The 21,114-nt window shown below is 38.7% G+C and overlaps 1 protein-coding gene across 1 annotated transcript; it reads left to right on the forward strand.

Moving 5' to 3' along the window:
- The first annotated feature begins 6,049 nt into the window (after positions 1-6,049).
- On the forward strand, positions 6,050-13,058 carry LOC121234803 (hexosyltransferase GAUT11). The gene is made up of 2 exons (XM_041130903.1): positions 6,050-6,806; positions 11,267-13,058. Exons 1-2 carry the CDS (start codon positions 6,654-6,656, stop codon positions 12,719-12,721), a joined length of 1,608 nt encoding a protein of 535 aa, XP_040986837.1. The 5' UTR covers positions 6,050-6,653; the 3' UTR covers positions 12,722-13,058.
- The last annotated feature ends 8,056 nt before the right edge of the window (positions 13,059-21,114 follow it).

The raw sequence follows: 21,114 nt of genomic DNA on the forward strand, positions 1-21,114 counted from the left end.
AGAAAAGATGAGAAATCATAAAATGTCCCCTAGCCACAGACACCCCATGGATCAGACCACCTTCCTCAGCCTTTCCAATCAAGCTACTAAAAGCCTCAGCACAGAGAATAAATAGATAGGGCGAAAGGGGGTCACATTGTTGTATGCCTCGAGTTGGTTGAAAAGCCTCTTGATGGACTCTATTAATCAAGATTGAATATGAAATTGTCTCAATCCACTTCATCACCATATCAATCCATTGAGAACTGAACCCCAATTTTGTTTAACACAGTTCTAAGAAAGCCTCATTCCGCCATGTCATAAGCCTTGCTCATATCAAGCTTCAATGTCATATAGCCTTCTTTGCCTGTCATCTTACACTTCATAGTATGCATTGCCTTAAAAGCCACAATTACATTATCAGTTATTAGCATTTCAGGAACAAAAGCTGATTGGGTAGGGCTTGCAATGGATGACAATATATTTTTAACTCTGTTGGCAATAACTTTAGAGATGATCTTGTACAAAATATTACAAAGAGAGATGAGCCTAAAATCAGACACTTTAGTATGAGATTTTTTTCTTTGGTATAAGAGTAATATAAGTACTGTTAATCTTAGCTGAGTTACCATTTGAGTTAAGGACAAAAAGAGCTGCATCACTAACTTGTGCTCCTATTATTTTCCAATGCTTTTGAAAGAAAAAAGCAGGAAAACCATCTGAACTTGGTGAGCTGAGGTCATTCATCTGGAAAAGAGCATCCTCCACTTCCTTTGGTGAGTAAGTTTTGGTAAGCATTGTGTTCATTTCAGCTGTGACTCGAGGCTCCATATCAGCAAGGCACTCTTCTGTTTTCCTGGGTTCAGAACATGTATAAAGCTCCTTGAAATTTTTTTGAAAAGGGTCACTGATGCCCTTTTTAAAAACCATTTCCTTGTCATGATCATCCATCAGCTTTTTGATAGTGTTAGTCTTCATTCTTTGAGATGCACACTGATGAAAATACTTTGGTGTCATTTGGATTCGAAGATGAGTTGAGATGGATTGTGAATAGTAGTGAGATTGGTTGTGAATAGTAGTGAGATTGGTTGTGAATAGTAGTGAGATTTGTGAGTTAAAGTTGATGAATAGTAATAAATAGTAGTGATATGAGTTGCGAATACAAACCGGGCCTTTGTGTTTCTATCCCCCTCATTTAACCACTTTTGTTTAGCTCTTTGCTTCCATTTCAAGTGTTCTTCTTCAAGTAAACCATCAACTTCTCTTTGTAGTTGCTTAATACTCTCAGTCAAGTGGCCTGAATTCCTCTCTTGTAAATTGGAGATCTATGCCAGCTTTGCATTCACTTCTTTTTTTGAGTTGCCATATTTACTTTTGCACCATATCTTCAACTTTTCCTTGCAATTCTTTAGGCCTTTAGTAATAAAACTTACCTTGTTCTCTGCTAGCCTAGGTAGCCTCCATACATCCTCCACAATCTTGTTGCATTCCTCCCTTTGAGACCAACTTGTCTCAAACCTGAAAGGTTTGTCTAACATGCCCAACTCAGTGAGGTTCTTTTCCAAGGTAACAAAAATAAGACAATGATAAGAACTTAGAGTTGGAAGGGTATATACTCGAGAGCTAGGAAAGTAATAAGACCAAATTAGGTTACTGAAACCACGATCAAGCCTCTCCTTTGTGTAAGCAACACCATGCCTACCTTTTGACCATGTGAACTTATTCCCAAAAAATCCCATATCACTAAGACCACAGACCTCCACAATTTCTCGAAAGGATTCCATCTGAATATATGGTCTAAGGGCACCCCCACATTTCTCTCCATTATTTATAATTTCATTAAAGTCCCCTACACATAGCCACCCCTTAGACTCCTCAGGTTTAAGGATCTTCAGTAGCTACCAATTGCTCTGTCTCTTTGCAGTATTAGGAGATCCATAGAATCTTGTTAAAAACCACTCCTTTCCTGCGTTAGCCCTCTTGACCAGTAATGAGATGTGATGCTGAGTATATGAATGAACCTCAACTTCATACTCATTAGTCTAGAGGAAAGCTAAACCTCTACTTAGACCCCTGCAATCTATCACGATGTTGTTTTCAAACTTTAATTTCCTTTTGACAAGTTCCACCTTATTCCTCTTACATTTTGTTTCTATTAAGAAAACAAAAGACGGGGGCTTATTTTGCACCATAAGATGCAGGTCATTAACTGTCCGAGGGTTCCCAAGCCCTCGGCAGTTCTAGCTTAGGCAACTCATTGGGGTTGGTGGGGCTGAAGGCCAGCCACCACCATCTCAATTGGGTTGGAGTCCATAACCTCCATGTCATCATTTTTAGACATTTTTCCTTTAGAGGGTCTGTTTCCTCACTAGGAGAACTACCAACTCTCTTTTTGTTTGTAATATGCCCTGCACTTCTTCCCTTAGTGTCATCAACTAAGGTAACAAAATGCTTGTCCCTAGCCCTTCTTTTCCATTGTGCCCTCTTTTTAGAATCTTCCAGTATCTGGACCTGGTTTGAGATAAATTGATCTAGAAAATGGACTTGAGCCATCAGATCAGACTTAGAAGAGAGTCCCTTTGCTGAGCAATAAGTTTTTACTTGGCCAGGACCTTCTACATGTGGTAATTGGCACGACCCTCCTGTAGATGCATTATGTCTGGTAGTTCCCTTGTTGGGATTGAGTACTTCACCCTTTTTAGTCTCCCATGCTTGTGCTCCAGAATCCCCATCTTGTTGTAAAACATTCCATGCCAGTGACACTTTCCACAACTGCCTCTCTTACCTTAACTGCTTCCTGAAGTTCCTCCTGACATTCTTCCTTCTCTTTTTTGACGCCATCTCTAAACTCATCACCCTTCCTCCATGTATGGTTTTCATCACCATCTTGTTGGTTTTGAGTTAAGACATATCTCTTACGATTAAAGTCACCCTCTTTTGTTGCAGGTGCTCTCAACCAGACTCCATATTGATTCTGACTTGATACATTTGAGGCTTGAGAGCAAATTTTACCAGCATGCTTAATCACTCTACATATGGGGCAGAAAATGGGCAGCCTCTCATATTTAAAAGTTACCCATGTCTTTCTTCCATCAACAGTTAAAAACATGCCCCTCATTAGAGCTTTAGTGATATGAACCTCGACTTTTATTCTCAAAAACTTACCCCAACCAATACCTCTCTTATTTGTCTGAACTTTTATCACCACCCTTCCCACATTGCCTCCAATCTGATTTCCAACATCTAGTGCCATACTAGCAAGTGACATGTTGTGGACTTGGAGCCAAAATTCCTTCCTATTGAAATGGACTTCATTGATAGGCATGTGGCCTTCAAAAGCTTGTAAGCACATATGCCACCTATCAAAAGACCATGGCCTACCTTTTATCACACGTTGCTTGTCTTCATCTTTATTGAACTCAAAGAGAAACCTATTGGTTCCTACTTCTGAGTATTGAATCCCACCTTCACTCCTCCACGCCTTTGTCATTTTGCTCTTAAAGGCTTCCTTATTATAGGTTCATTAGTTATGATCATAGCCAACATACAAAACTTCCCATGTTTCACAGCTTTCTCCATTGTATTTTGTGAAAGGATCATCTCCTTTCTTTCCTGCTCAGTAAGGGATAACCCTTCCCATTGCCTTATCAAATCTTCCTCCATAACACTCTTCAAGTCAGCCAACAACTAGTCTAAGAGACTATCCTCTCTGTAAGAGAGAAAAAACCTCACCCACCAAGGAGAGGACCCGCCGCCAACTATTTCCCTTGGAAGACTCGTCTGGTCTGTGGCTTTTCTCTCTTTTCTCACTCAAAGTTGCTATTGGGTGTGAGATATATTGAATGTGGCAACCTCTCTCAGTTGGCATTGCTGATGGTTGTAGAAATGTCTCAAGAGAAGTATAAATCACGTTGAGACCGTACTTTTGAGACCATACTTCAAAAGTACTAACTAACGATGCCTCGTTAGAACAATTATATAGCGAGAGACGGAACAAAATGAAACAAGATTAGATCTGCACAAAGAGATCTTCGATCAGGCACTGACCATAATCATCAAGATCAAGGAATTAAACACTGATTGGCCACACAAACATAGTCTTCAAAAGGATGTAGCCAGTCTGAAATATAATGATACAGGCAAACAGCCAGAATACAATTATACAAATCACCCCAATAAAAGCAGGCCCATGCAGATTGAAGCCCCAAGCAAAAGAAAGGGCAGATGCGTGCGTAAAACCAATCTTCAAGTAAAAGACACTATTTTATAGAGACTAATTTATTAATACTCATAAAAATCAAAATACTATTAGAAAAATGTTTTTTTGTGTAAATTTCTAATGCCTTTATGTCACCCTTCACCTTAAGGGCAGCTTCCCCTTCCCATAAATCATCCCCTAAACCCAGCCTTGAAGCTCTTTACAGCTCGTCTAGTCATTGCCTAGCACAACAATGGAAAATGTATTTTTACTGTCCAAGAAACAATTAAATTCTCTCTCTTTTATTTATTTATTAATTTTTTTTTTTAAAAAAAAAACACAAGCTAATGAGTGGGCCAGATACACATTCAATATTGTCCAAATAAGTGAAGGAAATTGCATCCTATTTTGTGCACCTTATAACAATTACATGTGATATGCAGTCAGAGAATGGGGAACCCATTAAATGGCATTGTCTGTACCTATAACAAACGTCTGGGTGGCAACCCAATATAATATTTTACCAGAGTTATTTTAGCATGTGTTTGGCTTTGGCATGCAAGCCAGGTTAAACTATTGGGTATCGAGTAATGGTAAGTATAAGTTTTAAGTAAACAAGTTTCATATAAGTCCTTTGTAAAAAAATAGATCTCACTAATAAAACATAATTTTTTTTTTTTTTTACATAGGCGGGATCCACTTTAATTTTTTTATAAGAATTTGTATGAAACTTATCTTACAAACTATTTCTCATTGGGTATCAATGTGTCCTTTTTATAGTTCTAGTAATTAAAATATTAATAATAATTATATTCTAATAAAATTAATAATATTCGGTATTAATATTAATAATAATTATTATTATATTCTAATTAATATTATATATTGAGTGTTTTAAGTATTTTATTAGTTAAATTTACTTAAAGTTGAATTTTATAATGAGAATACTCTGAAGCGTTAATGTTCTAAATAGTAAAGTCATTTTAATTTCTTTATTTAAAACAAATTGAAACAAAAAGAAAGAAAAATGAGTACACTGTCAGAACAAAAATAACATAAAAAAGAAATGTCAATTCATGTGCATCGCGGAGCTATTAAGGGCCTTTTGGTAAAACATGATTCTTCATTAAATTCTACAAGGAAGTTACACATCAAATGATCAAGGGTCTTAAAGACCTTTTATTAAATTTTACAATAGAGCTACACTTCAAATGATCAATAGTTTTAAGGGCCTTTTGGTAAAATAGGGCTTAACTGACTTAACGGAAAACAAGAAAAGTTAACGAAAAAAAACAAAAGCTACTATTCATAGTTAGATAACCACTTATTATAATAATATATATATATAATATTTGTTTACAAGTATGGTGCACTCTTTTTAAAAAAAGTAGATAAATATGATATTTATATGAAAAAAATTTAACTTTTAATATTAAATTTCATTATTTTTTAAAATGAATGCACGAAACTTAAACACCTTAAAATTATACCAAGCATTCCTAATTTTTATAACACTAAATGAATACCATCTGTCTCTTTTCAATCACTTGTACAATTATAATCCTATTTCGAGTACAAACAATAACTTGCATAAAAAAAAGACTCTTCGGAGGAAAACCGTAAATAAATGAAAAATTAAATTCTCAAAACGATGTGTAAAGTATATTTAATAAATTGCTAATATAAAGTAATTTTTTGAAGACAAATTTTTAAAATTTAAATATTATAAATTAAAATTTACAATTTAAATGATATAAACAATATACTTGACAGGCCAAATTGAAAGTAGAATAGCTCAAAAAAAAAAAAATTGCTTAGCATAAGATTGCCCAATAATTATTCTAATTAAAAAAGAAAGGTTTCACACGAAGAGTCTCTTCTTCGGAAGAAAATCCTATAAGCCCTTAACATGAGGCGGACATCACATGGTTTCAAGTGCCGTCCTTTACCTTTGTTATTTTCTTTTCTTTTCCTTTCCTTTCCTTTCCCTCGCCAAGCACCTCACTCATTGCCTGGAGCTTCAATTTCACGTTCAAAAGCCCTTTTGGAAAATTCTTTGCTCTCTTCCCAAGTTTTCCCATATACACGCGCACTCACAGATCACTTTCATCAGTCCTGGTGTTTTCGTTTCGTTTTCGTTATTCAATTCCCAAATAACCTAAAGATTCTATTGTTGTCACTCTCTTCAGTTCTTGATTGTTTCACGTTAGAGTGTATTTATATATGCCATACAGCGAGTTCTTCGTTCATGTACTAAAATTTGGTGTCGATCCAAGTGAACCAAAACTAGGGTGGTATGCTGAGAGTTCTTGTTTTAGTAGGTTGTTGATTGAATCCGGGTATGGGTCAATTTGAATTATTGATGTGGTGTCTGACCCGAGTGAGCCAAAACTCGATGGCTTTTTGATTGAATCTGAAATTTTTGTCGGTGCGGATACTTAATTTGGTTGTGAATTGTGGAAGGAGTCCGCGGAAGATGCGGCGGCGGCCGGCCGAGTACCGGCGCCCAGTTCGAAGGAGGTTTTCGTTTTGGATCTGGGCGCTTCTTGGTTTGTTCGCTATTGCAGGCCTCGTTTTGTTTGTAGTTCATCATAATCAGCGCGAAGATCTGGTAGAAAAGCCGGCTTTGGTAAGGATACAGATGACCCTGAGGTTGCTATATTGTTCATTTTTCCTTGTTCCATGCGTTACTTGGATTTAGAGGCTCTACGTTGGTGATTTTAGTTCTCTTTTATGATACCCATTTGATTCTGGAGCTTTTGGATTTGATATACTTGCAAAAATATGTGGTTTGAATTGATATCTGAGTTTTGATACTGCCCTTAAGATAAATATTGCAATAGAAAATCCGGCTTTTCTTGTCTTTTTCGAATTTTCGATAATTTAGGCCTTGGAGTATGCCGAATTGAATGCTCAAACCATTTTATGGGAATTTAAATTGACGTTCATAGCATGCTTAAAAAAAAACTTAACGTTCATAGCAGGTATTTTAGTTGTCACGTATGCAGTCAATGTATATGAATCCCATTTTGAGTTCTTTACGCTGGTTTACTTATCAAAAATAAACTTCTTCACGTCGGTTGACAAGCTTAATTTTTTAATATAAATGTTACTTGCAATTCGTTGTATTTCAGTCCTCATCCTAGGGTGTTTCAATCTCTTAAGGCCTGGTCGTTTGTGTCAGTGGTGTGCTTTAGAACGAGGAGAAAACATCAATTAATGCTGGGATGTCACATTAATTTTGTGTGTACTTATAGAAATGGTGCCACTTGTTTGTTTTTGCCCTAGATCATATTGAATTGCATTGTGCAAGGTCAGATGTGATCCTAACTCACAATTACAAATGCAAAAAGTTGTGCTTATATGGGACTGAAAACTGATGGAAGTAGTCCCATTGTCATATCAGCTATGCAAGTTGTTGGTGCTAAACTATCATTTTAGAAGTTAGGAGACTATAGTTGATTGTGACATAGTGTACAAGTTTTCAGTTCTTGTAAACTTCCATTCTAACTGATAAATATGTAACATGGTCTTGTTAAAGAAACCGTGATTTGTCTTTCTGTTTAGGGCATCATTTTACAATTATATTTAACTGGTTCTAACCTTATGGAATAGAGGAGTCCTCTGTTGAGTGAACTGGTCTATACTAATGAAGGAACAACAAGTTACTTTGATGCTTTAATAATGTGCCAGCTCAAATATAAAATCAACAGGCAACCAGGAGCTTTACATTTCTTGGATGAAGGCTTTTTTGGACAGACTGTTGCATTTCTTTGATGAAGGCTTTTCTAAACATCAGTTTTTATTTGTCAAAATCTGTAGTTCAGCTACAAGTGAAAATTTGACATATTTCAGGGATCAAAATTGTATTGTGACCAAAAACTTGTTTAGGAAGATGGCATCGATTTGAGTTGAGTAGACAAACTGAATCACATAGTAACTAAAGTGATTACATTGACTGCCATTCTTGGTGTTTCTGTTTGTAGTAGTTGGCCGGATATATTTTTAGAAAAGAAAGCAATCTGGTGGTCTGGATGGCTTTTTTCTCTTTCATTGATACATTAATCTAGCTAATATATCAAGATAGTGGAAAAGGTCATTGATCCTGTTCACCTCTCAAGGCTTTTCTCAGTAATTTATTGTCTTTACCTCCAAATTATCACAACTACAGTCTTCATGTGGTTTTTGTAGGATTTCTTGAAATGTCATTGCAAACTTTCCTATTTCATACTTTGGTTGAATTTCTAAAAAAATTGACTTGCTTTAAAATTCCTATAAATTTTCCTTCTGATTATGTGGAATCTCTTTTGAAAACCATTTCGGCGATTTCCCTTAAATTTGTGTTTTGGAGGGAAGAAATCTAATGACTAAGCTTCAGTGATTTAATACATTGTTGACAATAGCAATTGAATAGCTATAATTGTCCTAAAACAGTTATATGTCGTAGGAGATCCCATTGACAAGGTTGTATGATAATACATGACCCTAAATAATTATGCAAAATTGCAATACTCATATACTGTAGACTGATACAGCTAAGATTTTTTTTCCCAACAATTTGACCAAGTCTCTGCTGCTATATGTTTTGCATTATATTCTCAAATATTAATCTAGTATGTTGGGTGACAAATCAAGTTACTCGATTCCCTTTCCTCTTTTTCACTGTACCCGACAAGAGTCTAATACTTGGAAATATTGATCTAAAGACATGGGATAAAAAGGTCCTAATTATTTAATTTTCATATATCTTGCGTGCGTACTTTACTCTTTAATGCTTCAATACTTTGAATACATGATTTTTGTTGCCCTTAATGTGAGTTTCATCACCTTCACTAAGGTTCATTAATACATTCACATTATGCTTCTGAATTATATATTGGCACCATCGGGGCTAATGTGATATTGGAGTAGCTTCCCTTCGAAACCTTGGTTCTAATCTAAGGTCATAATTTGTGGATTTTATTGTTCAATGTATGTTTTATTCTTAATGCAAGTTGATGTTACTTTTTTTATGTTAATTTGTTAATATGAATCGATTTTTGAAAAATAGATTTGCGATGCCATACTGTTGTTGTGTAATTTTACAATAAAGGGTTGATATTTTCTTGTTCTGCTGAACGTGAGATGCTGCATGAAACTCATGCTCTGCCAACTGTGCAAGAATATTGATGGTAGGATGTCATTAATTACTAGTTATGTGAAAAGATCAATGATAGCTTTACTCTAGATTATTGGTAGAGGAAGGGTGGAAAATATATAAAGACAGAGAGAATATTAATATTAATTGCTTGTTTTTTAGTCAATTTCAAAGGTGCTCGAGGGAGAGTTGATTCCGACTTTGTTCATGCGATCTCTGTACCATAAGTCTCGGTAGTAATAACTTGCATTAATGTTGCACAAATGATAAATCTAATGCCCATTTGATTAGAATTCTCCTTATACTATTATCTGCCAGAACTATTCTATGAAGAAAAACCATTGCTTCCTGATCCTAGGAACATGCTCCAGGTTACATGCCCCATTCATGGGCATTTATTATCCCAAATGAAACTGTCTATTTTAAAATTGTTTGTAGTGCTAACTTCAATATTTCAATTACAGAATATAAGTTTGTGAATATATATATATATATATATATATATATATATATATATATATTTGGAACTCCTGGAAATATCATTTCTGAATATAAGTTCGTAGTTTCTCTTAAGCATAAAACTAAGAAGCTATTATCAATGCAAACAAACTGTTTATACTGTGGTGCATGTTATATTCTGTTCTTTTAGGCCATGTTTACTGTTATATATTTTGCATGGTATGTTACATAGACTTTCTGACCTAGCTTCTCCAATAAATTATCATTTTCACAAAACGTCTTTAAGTTACAAGTGAGAGTACTAGCTAAGGTATGTATGCCTGCTGAGTGTCAGCAGTTATCTATTTTTCTGCCTAGAAGGATGCCAAATAAAACTAAAGATATCTTTAATAGTTTCTTATGTGAATTGTTTTACTGCAGTAGTATCTGGTTCACTGCTTTTGGTATCAGTACTGATAGTTTTGGTTTATAGAAGTAGTGGAATCAATATGGAGCTTTGAATCATGTGTTTGTGGTGCCACAAAGCATTGAAATTACAATTGATTTTGAAAGGTTTAATTCATATTTTCAGTCCTATTGGAAAAGTTGAATATAGTGATTGCGGAGGGAAAAATGAGAGGCAAGTAGGAAACAGAAAAAATAAAAAGTAAAAAAATACTTGGCTCTTTGTCACCAGAATTGCCACCACACTACCCACAATCTTTTGGCAACTATTGACTAGTGTTGCCATTTTCTCACTGCCATTACCGTTGCTACCATCATCTACCTAACTCTCCCAGCATTTTGTCAATGAACTGCCACCACCGCTGGCTAGTGGCAACAAGTGTAGGTCTGTTCCCAATATAAACATTACTATGGTCAATAACCTTCGCCTGTATGGTTTGCTCATATATCAAGAATATACATGTAAACATCTGTCAACTTTGAGATGGAAATTTGTGAGCCTATTCTGATTTCTAATTTTACAGAATTTTCTTTATCGATTAGTGGCTTCCATTCAAGCCAAACAACTATACTAACCAAGATATTTATAATTAAGTTATAACTAGACTTGGTAATTTTTTGCTTCAGACATTACAACAAAACATAATCTACCTCAGTTCTCATTGGTATGAAGAGAAGAGATCTCCACCAGAAAATGAAACATAAAAAAAGATGAAGGGCTGGCACAATTGATCTTGGTTTGCCTACAATCATCACATGCAGAGAAAAACTTCAAATCTATATTTCATTCTGTTAATTTTTACTTTTATTGGAATTTTTATAAGATTGCTTTTAGTGGGATGATGATTTCTATTGCTCCATGGCATATATTTTCTTAGTTTGATTGGCTTGTGGAAAGGCAGAGCTTTTTGCGTCCATTCCCTTTTAGCGTATTTGTTTTTTTAATATATTGTTTTGTATGATGAATTGACTGCATTGCTGCAAATATTATATGGCCGATTGCTTTTTGTATTTGTTGTTTGACTGGGCATGTGACCTCCCTTTGCCAGGAGAGAAATGCAAGAATTGAACAAGCTGCCCATAAGGATTGGAACTTTACCGAACAAGTATTAAGTGCTACCTCGTTTTCCCGGCAATTAGCTGAGCAAATGACACTTGCCAAGGCTTATGTCATTATTGCCAAAGAGCACAATAACCTTCACCTTGCTTGGGAGCTGAGCTCAAAAATCAGAAGCTGCCAGCTTTTGCTTTCCAAAGCTGCCATGAGGGGGGCGCCCATCACATTAGAGGAAGCAGAGCCAATAATTAAAAGCCTATCATCTCTCATTTTTAAGGCACAGGATGCCCATTATGACATTGCAACAACAATAATGACAATGAAATCTCATATTCAAGCCCTTGAAGAGCGTGCAAATGCAGCAACCGTTCAAAGCACGGTGTTTGGGCAACTGGCATCTGAAGCAATACCCAAGAGTCTTCATTGTGTAAATGTTAAACTCATAGCTGACTGGCTTAAAAAGCAATCTCTGCAAGAACTCGCAGATGACAAGAGAAACTCTCCTCGACTTACAGACAACAATCTATACCATTTCTGTATCTTTTCAGATAATGTAGTGGCTACCTCTGTAGTTGTGAATTCCACTATCTCCAATGCTGATCATCCCAAGCAATTGGTCTTCCATATTGTCACCAATGGAGTCAACTATGGAGCAATGCAGGCTTGGTTCCTTGGCAACGACTTCAAGGGGTCTACCATAGATGTGCAGAACATCGAGGATTTTTCTTGGTTAAATGCGTCATATGCCCCCATTGTGAAACAACTCCTTGATGCAAATTCATGGGCCTACTATTTTGGAGGAGGTGAACATTTAAACATTGAGCCGAAGCTGCGGAACCCAAAGTACCTGTCTTTGCTGAATCACCTTCGGTTTTACATTCCGGAGATCTATCCACAGCTAGAGAAGGTAGTTTTTCTCGATGATGATGTTGTGGTCCAGAAGGATCTGACGCCACTTTTTTCGTTGGATTTGCATGGAAATGTAAATGGAGCAGTGGAAACTTGTCTTGAAGCCTTTCATCGTTACTACAAGTATCTCAACTTCTCAAACTCAATTATCAGCTCGAATTTTGACCCACAAACATGTGGATGGGCATTTGGTATGAATGTCTTCGATTTGATTGCATGGAGGAAAGCAAACGTGACTGCCCGGTATCATCATTGGCAGGAGCAGAACACTGATGGGACACTCTGGAAGCTAGGCACCCTTCCCGCCGGCCTTCTAACGTTTTATGGTCTCACCGAGCCACTTGATCGGAGATGGCATGTGTTAGGGCTGGGATATGATTTGAACATCGACAACCGTTTGATTGAGAGTGCAGCAGTAATTCACTTCAACGGCAACATGAAGCCATGGCTAAAGTTTGCCATTGGCAGGTATAAGCCTCTATGGGAAAGGTACATAAATCAAAGCCACCCATATCTCCAAGATTGTCTCTTAAGTTAAAATTTGCTACTGATTATATATATGCGATCTTCCCCCATGATGAATTCTCGATCTGTGGTTGCATCATTGTAGAGTCAGAAGCAGAAAATTTTGACTTTTAATAGGACGTTTTTCTTTTCTTAATTTTTTTCCCCATCATAGTGTCTTGAAAGAGAATCATTTTTTACACATTAGAAAGTTTATATGTATTAGGTGAACAGGTTTGGTGGATTCTTTTTTGGTGGATTCTACAAGCTGTAGAATTATTTGTTCTTATAGTGATTCTTGTAATAATCTTTCATCTCCTTAGATTATGTTTTAACTGAACCAAAATAATAAAATTATTTATTTCGTTTTCCTTCTTTTTCTTTGACACAACCATAAAATCTGGTCAGTACTTCATTCAGTCAATATTCATTATTTTCATAATACTTTATGTATTCTTATAATGTCTCACAATTATTCATTATTTTATTATTATTTTTTTACTTATTTTTCATAATTATTTATTATTATTTAATATTTTATCATTATTATTTTTCTATTATTTACAAAATATCTGAGAATACTTCACTATCTAAACGCAACCTAAAACTCTACACTACAAAATTCTTGGGAGCCTTAACTAATCCTCAATCTTGAAACCTGTGACTTGGGAAGGAGTTTTGACTAATCTTTGGGGTGAATAAATCTTTGGTAGGGAGTTTTCTGAGAGTGCATTTCAAGTAATTCAAAGAAAAATTCTCCCCGTCCAATGTTCCGGTGTAGATGTGGAGTTTTGAATTTAGACATTTGGTTTATACGGCTCGCCCCAAGGCCACCATGCTGCTCGTGTTGGTCAATTAAAAAATATAGTCTATGTTGTTTAGTAACTTTAGCTAGAGGGTTAACAAACAAGAAAGATGGTAGCAATTGAGATTGATTAGCATTAATGGAGAAATTATAATTAAGAGTAATGTTATGTATAAGTCCTAAATAGACAATTTTCATATAAACACTTTGTAAAAAAATGGATGTTACTAATAAAGAATAGGTTTCTTTTTACACTTTTTAAAGATGAATTTTATTTTTTTATAAAGATTTATATGAGACTTATCTATTTAAAATTTGTACAAATTATTTGTATGTAAACTTGATCTATTGTTTACATTTTTAAGGCCCAAACTAATCCGCTTCTTTTTTCGTTTTTCTTTTTTCTACATGCATTTTATCGACATATCAAAATACCCTTAAAGGGAGTTTCCCAACAAACATCTCATTGTATTAAGTACAACGTGAAAACTGTCAAAAAAAAAAAAAAAAAAAAAACCAATAAATTGGTATCCACCCATTCCCATAAAGGGGCGTCTTAAATGACAGTTTGTTACGGTTCATTATTATGTTGCCATGTTGGAGACAATGGTTTGTCCATTGTTGTAAGAGTATTTCATTGGCTTGGTCAAGTTAATAAGAAATAGTTAAAATTTAGATAATCTGTATTAAAAAGACTCTACATTGAGTTAGATATAATTAAAATAATTTAAATTTAAATTACAGTGCTTGGCTAAAGATAGAAGACTACTGTTAGTTAATTAAACATTAAAATATTAATTTCTCACTCAAAGTAAAAATACTATTTAATTTGTAATTAAGAAATTTAGATAGAAATTTAGATGAATTTAGTAAAATATTTTTTGTTATTAGCATTAAATGACTTTCGAAAATATGATTTTATAATATTAATTTAATTAGAATATAATTATTATTAACATTTAATTAGTAGAACTACAAAATGTAATAAAAATAAATTAAATAAAAAATTATTAAATTAATAATAATTTATTATTATATAGAGAGTGAATGGATAATCCAATATGAGAATTGAATTTAAATGGAATATGCAAATGTAAAGAAGTATGATATTAGCTAAATTATGAAAATGAATTTGGCCAAACTAGATGCCCTAATGCATTGTAGTTTGTTGATCTGAGTCATTTGAAAAAGAGATCTATTTCCTCATACTCAAAATTTTGATTAGGAAATGTGGTAAGATAGTTGGATAGACAACATTGCCTTATCCAAGTTGCCAATGGTCGGATTATCTCTCACTGAACTGTGATAATGCATGCAGGTCGTGAGCCAGTAGTACAGGTGGGTGGGAAATCTATCATATCATAAAATGCCAATTTCATTGATATGACAGCATGTAGTCGCTAGATGTGGTGAGATGCATGCGGTGGCACATGGTGGCCATGCCCTAGAAATATTGTCGTGAGTTTTTTTTAAATGTGACATTTAAAAGATAAAATATAAAGAAAATAAGGCAAAGTGCAAAGGGTTTTTCCCCTTATCATCGAGCCCACGAGGGACCACGGGGTAAGCAAGTCATAGAGCACGGCCAAGCCCAACAACACCCCCCAACTAAGAAGAGTCAGTGGGCCTCTATAGAGTATTCGGCCCGCAACCAAAACCTACCCCTGAAGCAACCCATACATGGGGAAAGCAGACAACAGGGGAGATGGGGCTCGCCGTCCTGACACCACCCCTTCGACACCCTGTCCTCGGAAACCTGCACAGGCAGGCAAGTGGGACATACGGAGAACACTTGATCTTCTGACAACAAGCATGGAGGGGATTGACGGGGAACACCCGTTAGATAAAGTGAGTCAGGGAGCCACGCCGCATTAATAGCGCCACCTCCTAGACTCTACTCCACATTTAATGACGCCATCCAAGAAGCTACGCGCATTAAATAATTTTGACAAAGGAACAATAGAAAGGACATAAATTCATTGGAGTCAGAGATGGGTGATCCCCACCAGAAACTTAGTATAAAAGCCAATCCCTAGGTACAAAGAACTGTCTCTGATTCCTTTAAACTTATGCACAAACTACTAAAAAGATATACTGACTTTAGTATCGGAGACTCCCCGATCATCATAGAGGCCCCCTATTCTCCGTGTTTGCTCAAGTGTGCAGGTGAAAGCCTAAAGACTCGAGTTTCTGGAACTCGGCCCAAAGGTGAGTGAAACATGACGTTAACAGTGGCGCCGTCTGTGGTATCTCTATAGACTTCAGGTGTCCTTTGTGCGCCTGTGACAACCTGTTCTCAGACAACTCGGGGACAGGAAGAAACAATGTCAGCAAACATGGAAGCGAGGTTCATCGCAAAGGAAGAACTGTGAGAAAACTGACTATGGTGGTAGAGACCCTCCGGAAGGAAAACGAGACACTCAAAGTGACCACCAACCAGCCAGAAAATGAGGTGGAATCAAGCAACAATGAGCACATGGTATCCAAGAACGTAGGAGAAGGAGGCAACACAGAGGAAGCAAGAAAAGGCATGCAAGTCATGGCACAAAAGCATTACGTGCGAGAGTTGAAGCCTAAAAATGTCGAGGTATGTATGGTCCATTACCCGACCAGTGACCACAACCTCCCACCCCCGCTCGAGTAGACCCCGGCGGAGGGGGGAGGTCTGAGATTAGTAGGGGCTCATGAAGGTGGTGACCGGAAGCTGCCGTTAGGATTTGCAGCGAGATTACTTTCGACATGAAAAATGCATTGATGCAACACAATAGCTCCTCATGGAGCATTGGGATGTCTTCACCTTGAGTCACAAAGACATGTCCAGGATTGACCTAGAGGTCATACAGCACCACCTGAGCGTGGACCCAAAGGATAAGGGAGTAAGACAAAAAGGTCGAAACTTCAGCATAGAAAAGAATGTTGCCATCGCGGGGGAAGTTGACCTGCTACTTGCGGTGTGCTTCATACAGGAGGCCCATTATCCGGACTGGCTGTCCAATGTGGTATTGGTGAAAAAAAAGGGCAAGTGGAGAATGTGTGTTAACTTCACCGACTTGAATAAGGCCTGACCAAAAGACAGCTTACCGCTACCTCGGATCGACCTGATCGTCGACTCCAATGCCGGCCACCGCATGCTCAGTTTCATGGATGCTTACTCTGGGTACAACCAGATCTGCATGAACTCAAGCAACGAGGAAAAAACCTTGTTCATCACTGATTGAGGATTATACTGCTACTCGGCCATGCCGTTTGGATTGAAAAATACGGGTGACACTGACCAGCAGTTGGTCAACCGTATGTTTAAAAATTAGATCGGAGGAAACATGGAGGTCTACGTGGATGATTTGCTGGTCAAAAGTGGGGGACCCTTGAGCAACACCTGGACGACCTCCGTGAAGCCTTCACGATATTAAGGCAGTACTAGATGAAGCTGAACTCGGCGAAGTGCGCCTTTGGCATAGGCTCTGAGAAATGATTGGAATTCATCATATTTGAGTGGGGATAGAAGCCAACCCAAAGAAAGTGGAAGCCATACTCAACATGGCCCCCCTCAAAGCATAAACAAAATACATAAACTAGCCGGACGAGTAGCATCCCTTAACAGATTCGTGTCGAGATCCACCGACAAGTGCCTACCATTTTTCAAGGTTTTGCATAAAGCACGGACATGAGATGAAGAGTGTGACTGCATGTTTAAAGATCTCAAGAAATGCCTTGCTAGCCCTCCACTCCTCAGCCAACCAAGATGCGGAGAAGCGTTGACCCTTTACCTATCAGTCTCCCCATAAGCGGCTTCCTCAGCCCAAGTACGAGACGAAGGTAGGGGCCTAGAGGCCCGTGTACAACACAAGCCGAGCATATCGAGAGTAGAAGCCAAGTACCCGCGCATAGAGCAACTCGCCTGCGCCTTAGTGGTAACCACCCAGAAACTCTGACTGTATTTCTAAGCACACCCGCTAAGGGTCCTTACCAAGACCCCCCTGAAGAAGATCCTACAAAGACCGGATGCCTTAGGTCGCCTTACGAACTGGGCCGTGGAGTTGAGTGAGTTTGACATCGAATACTCACCACCGAATGCTATTAAGGGACAGGAGTTGGCAAATTTTGTAGCAGAATTTATTGATTTCCCGGAAGGGGTCGAACATGCACCTCTTATGAAGCCTTGGCAAGTCGTCGTTGACTGCTCATCCTGCCAAGCCGGTGGGGGAGTAGGGGTGCATATAATTATGGATGAAGGTGAAGAGCATAATTATGCTATCAAGCTGGCATTCAAAACCACTAACAATGAGGTAGAGTACGAGGCATTGTTCCCAGGTTTGGCGGTCACTAAATCTCTAGCTCCAAGGACGTAGAGGTGCGAGCCAGCTCTCAAGCTATGGTCAATCAAGTATGGGGGGAGTTCACGGTGAAGAACGAGAAATTAAAGAAATAACTTACGCTGATAGAAGTTGAGTGCGCCCACTTTGAATACTTTCAAATCCAACAAGTTCCAAGGATTGAAAATCAAAAGGCGGATAAATTGGCACGGGCAACGTTTGGGCAAGAAAACTCTCACTTGCCAGAAGGGACAGTGATCAGGACTATCGAAATGCAAGTTGTGGGGATTGAAGTGGTGGAAGTAAAGCCAGGAGCACCAGAATGGGCGTTGGATATTATTAGGTATATAGATACCAATGAGGTACCCAACGATAGACACAAGACTAGAAAGATCAAGAACAGAGCGGCGCGTTACACCTTAATCGAAGCAGTCCTATATTGAGGAGGAAATTCCACACTCCTCCTGAGGTGCATATCATTTGAAGAAGCCCAATACGTGCTGGCAGAAGTGCACGAAGGAATCTGTGGCCACCACTCTGGAGGAAAAGTGCTGGGGGGCAAAGTGATGGGGGTGGGGTACTATTAGCCTTGCGCCCTGCGGGACACTGAGGAGTACATACGGAAGTGCAAGAAATGCCAAGAATACTTCGAAGTGCCCCATTGCCCTTCAGAAGTACTGACGTCGATCACCTCGCCATGGCCTTTCGCCCAATAAGGGATCGACCTGGTAGGTACCCTTCCCCCAAGCAAGGGAGGAGTGAAGTTTGTAGTAGTGACAGTGGATTACATCACCAAGTGGGTAGAGGCTGAGGCGTTGGTGACGATCACGACAAGTAGCATCATGCGCTTTTTGTGGAAAACGGTTGTATGTAGATTTGGCATCCCCTATAACATCATATTTGATAACGGTAGGCAGTTTGACACTGACCACTACTGAGACTGGTGCCGAGAGCTGGGAATCGAGTTTTGCTACTCGTCTCCAGGACATCCTCAATCCAATAGGTAGGTGGAAGCGACCAACAAGACTTTGATGGGGGTACTAAAAAATAAGCTTAGCTACAACTTCTCAGAGTCCTATGGGCATACCGTATCATGGTAACAACCCTGACGGGAGAGACCCCCTTCACCCTTACCTACTGTCATGAAGCGATGCCACTAATCGAGATAGGGATCCCAACCTAAAGGTTGCAACACTTCGAGAACAACTGCAACGACGAATGACTAGAAGAAAAACTTGACTTGCTGGAAGAGGTTAGGCTTAAGGTAGAAGTAAGAACAACCATTAACAAAAGAAGAGTGGAGCGATGCTTCAACAAACACGTGCGGCCAAGGGCGTTCAGAATCGGGGACATCGTGCTCTAGAAGACAGGAACAACTACCCGAGATGAAGGAAAGCTGGGCCCCTGATGGGAAGGCCCCTACATGGTCACCGCCAACAATCACCCAGGCTTCTATTGGCTCCAAGACTCCTAAAGGAACGAGCTGCCACACTCCTAGAATGCCGAGCACCTACGGAAGTTTTATTGCTAAAAACAAAAACCTAATGACTTGTAATTTACATTTCCACATTGATGTATAAATTTTATTAATGAGGATGTGACTTTTCAGGAATAAAGCATAATCTCCATCAACATAACCTCCACCAACATAATTTCCATCGACGAAATCTCCACCAACGTGATCACCACTAACGAAATCTCCATCGAAAACTACTTACCTCCTCGCAAGGCACCAAAGGAATGAGTCATACTAAAGGCTGCTTTATCCTTATCGCGGTGGAGAGTGGGCCAACCCTCAGTTGCTTGACACTTACCTTCCTCATGAGCATCAACAACTGGGTGCGGGTCCAGTCTCAAACTGCCCGACAAACTTACCATAACGAAAAGTGGGATCAGCGCCAGCCTGACCCAATACTTACTTTCTCTGTGATGTTAACGGGCGAGAGTGGGTCCAATCCCAAACTACCTAACAACTTACCTCCCCACAAGGGCTAAAGGGTGGGCAGGTGGCCCAACCCCCCTCACGGGGAGAGCAGTTCTAGCTTCTCAGCTTCCTAAACAACTTACACCATTGATAGGGCGAAAGGACTTACACCCTCAGTACCCTCGAATCACTTTAAGGATTCGAGGGCACGTGACCTCTCGCTCTCTCCAAACCCTCCAGATAGCTGTTATTCCAGGCGTTGGCATATCTCTGCGAGCTTGTCAATCTATAGGTTGACAAGAAGACCAAGGAGCCAAGTATCACGTCCCCTTGGATTTGACTTATCCCTCGCATCAGGCCCACCAAGCCAACAGAAGAAAAACCAAAGAAAAAAGAACATTGGGGAAGGGACAGAGCAAATAGCAAAGGAAAAAGGACAATTTTATTAACAAATTAAGCATATACAAGGAGTGAGCAAATGGCCGCAAGGACATATAGGGATACTTGATTGGAGTATCCTAAATAATAATAATAATAATAATAATAATGTGCCTAACTTTACAAACAGAAGAAAAAGATACATTAACACGGAGAGGGAGTTGTTCAGCTAGCGGAGTTGTCACTGGTGGGATTTGTCTGAGAGGGTGCTTGGGATGAGCTCTTTCCCTATTAGGGCTCCACGCTTTAACGTTGATGGGTTTGGAGGGAGCTCTTATAGTTTTAGTGACCTTAAGTAGCTTTAGGGATTCAAGAGCACGTGATCTCTCATTCTCTCCAAACCCTTAAAGTAGCCGTAATTCCAGGTATCGTTGCGAACCAAGCGGACGTGTGAAAACTCCTCACAAGCCAAGGAAGGGCCGCTTCGGCACCGTCGAGTAGGGAGCGCAAGTCCGAGATGGTGGCCTCATGGATGACCATTGCCCGATCGGCCTTGGTCTTCTCAAACTCCAAGGCATTCACTCTTTAGTCTTTAGCCTTGAGAGAGCCCCTATTTTTCTACAAAGACCTAGAGGCCTCCAAATACCTCCCTTCCAGCCACTTGTACGATTGGGAGTCGGAGTCATGCTATTCTTGCAACTTCACGTTCTCAGCTCGTAGTTGCTCTAACTCCCTTTGCTGGTGATCAAACGACTCCCAAGACCTCGCCAAGGTGGACTTAAGTTGGATCTTGCATTGATGAAACTTGAATATCCTCTTCTGCCTCCGCCGCTGACTAAATTGTACCTTAACAAGCGTTTCCTCCAACTCCTCTTTCCTTTCCCTCTCCTATTTGGCACAATGTAAGGCCAACTGAGCCAAAGATTGGAGCACCCAATTCTTGCCGTCTAATGCCTCTCGGTCGTCCACAATGAACGCCGCCAACTACCTCACACCCTGCCACGAAA

This window comes from Juglans microcarpa x Juglans regia, chromosome 6D, assembly GCF_004785595.1.
Source record: "Juglans microcarpa x Juglans regia isolate MS1-56 chromosome 6D, Jm3101_v1.0, whole genome shotgun sequence".
Lineage (NCBI taxonomy): Eukaryota > Viridiplantae > Streptophyta > Magnoliopsida > Fagales > Juglandaceae > Juglans > Juglans microcarpa x Juglans regia.

Bases quoted from the DNA above. Each gene is read 5' to 3' on its own strand.
- LOC121234803 (XM_041130903.1), top strand. From the start codon at position 6,654: ATGCGGCGGCGGCCGGCCGAGTACCGGCGCCCAGTTCGAAGGAGGTTT. The intron at 6,807-11,266 runs GTAAGGATACAG...TCCCTTTGCCAG, and splicing joins TGGTAGAAAAGCCGGCTTTG to GAGAGAAATGCAAGAATTGA.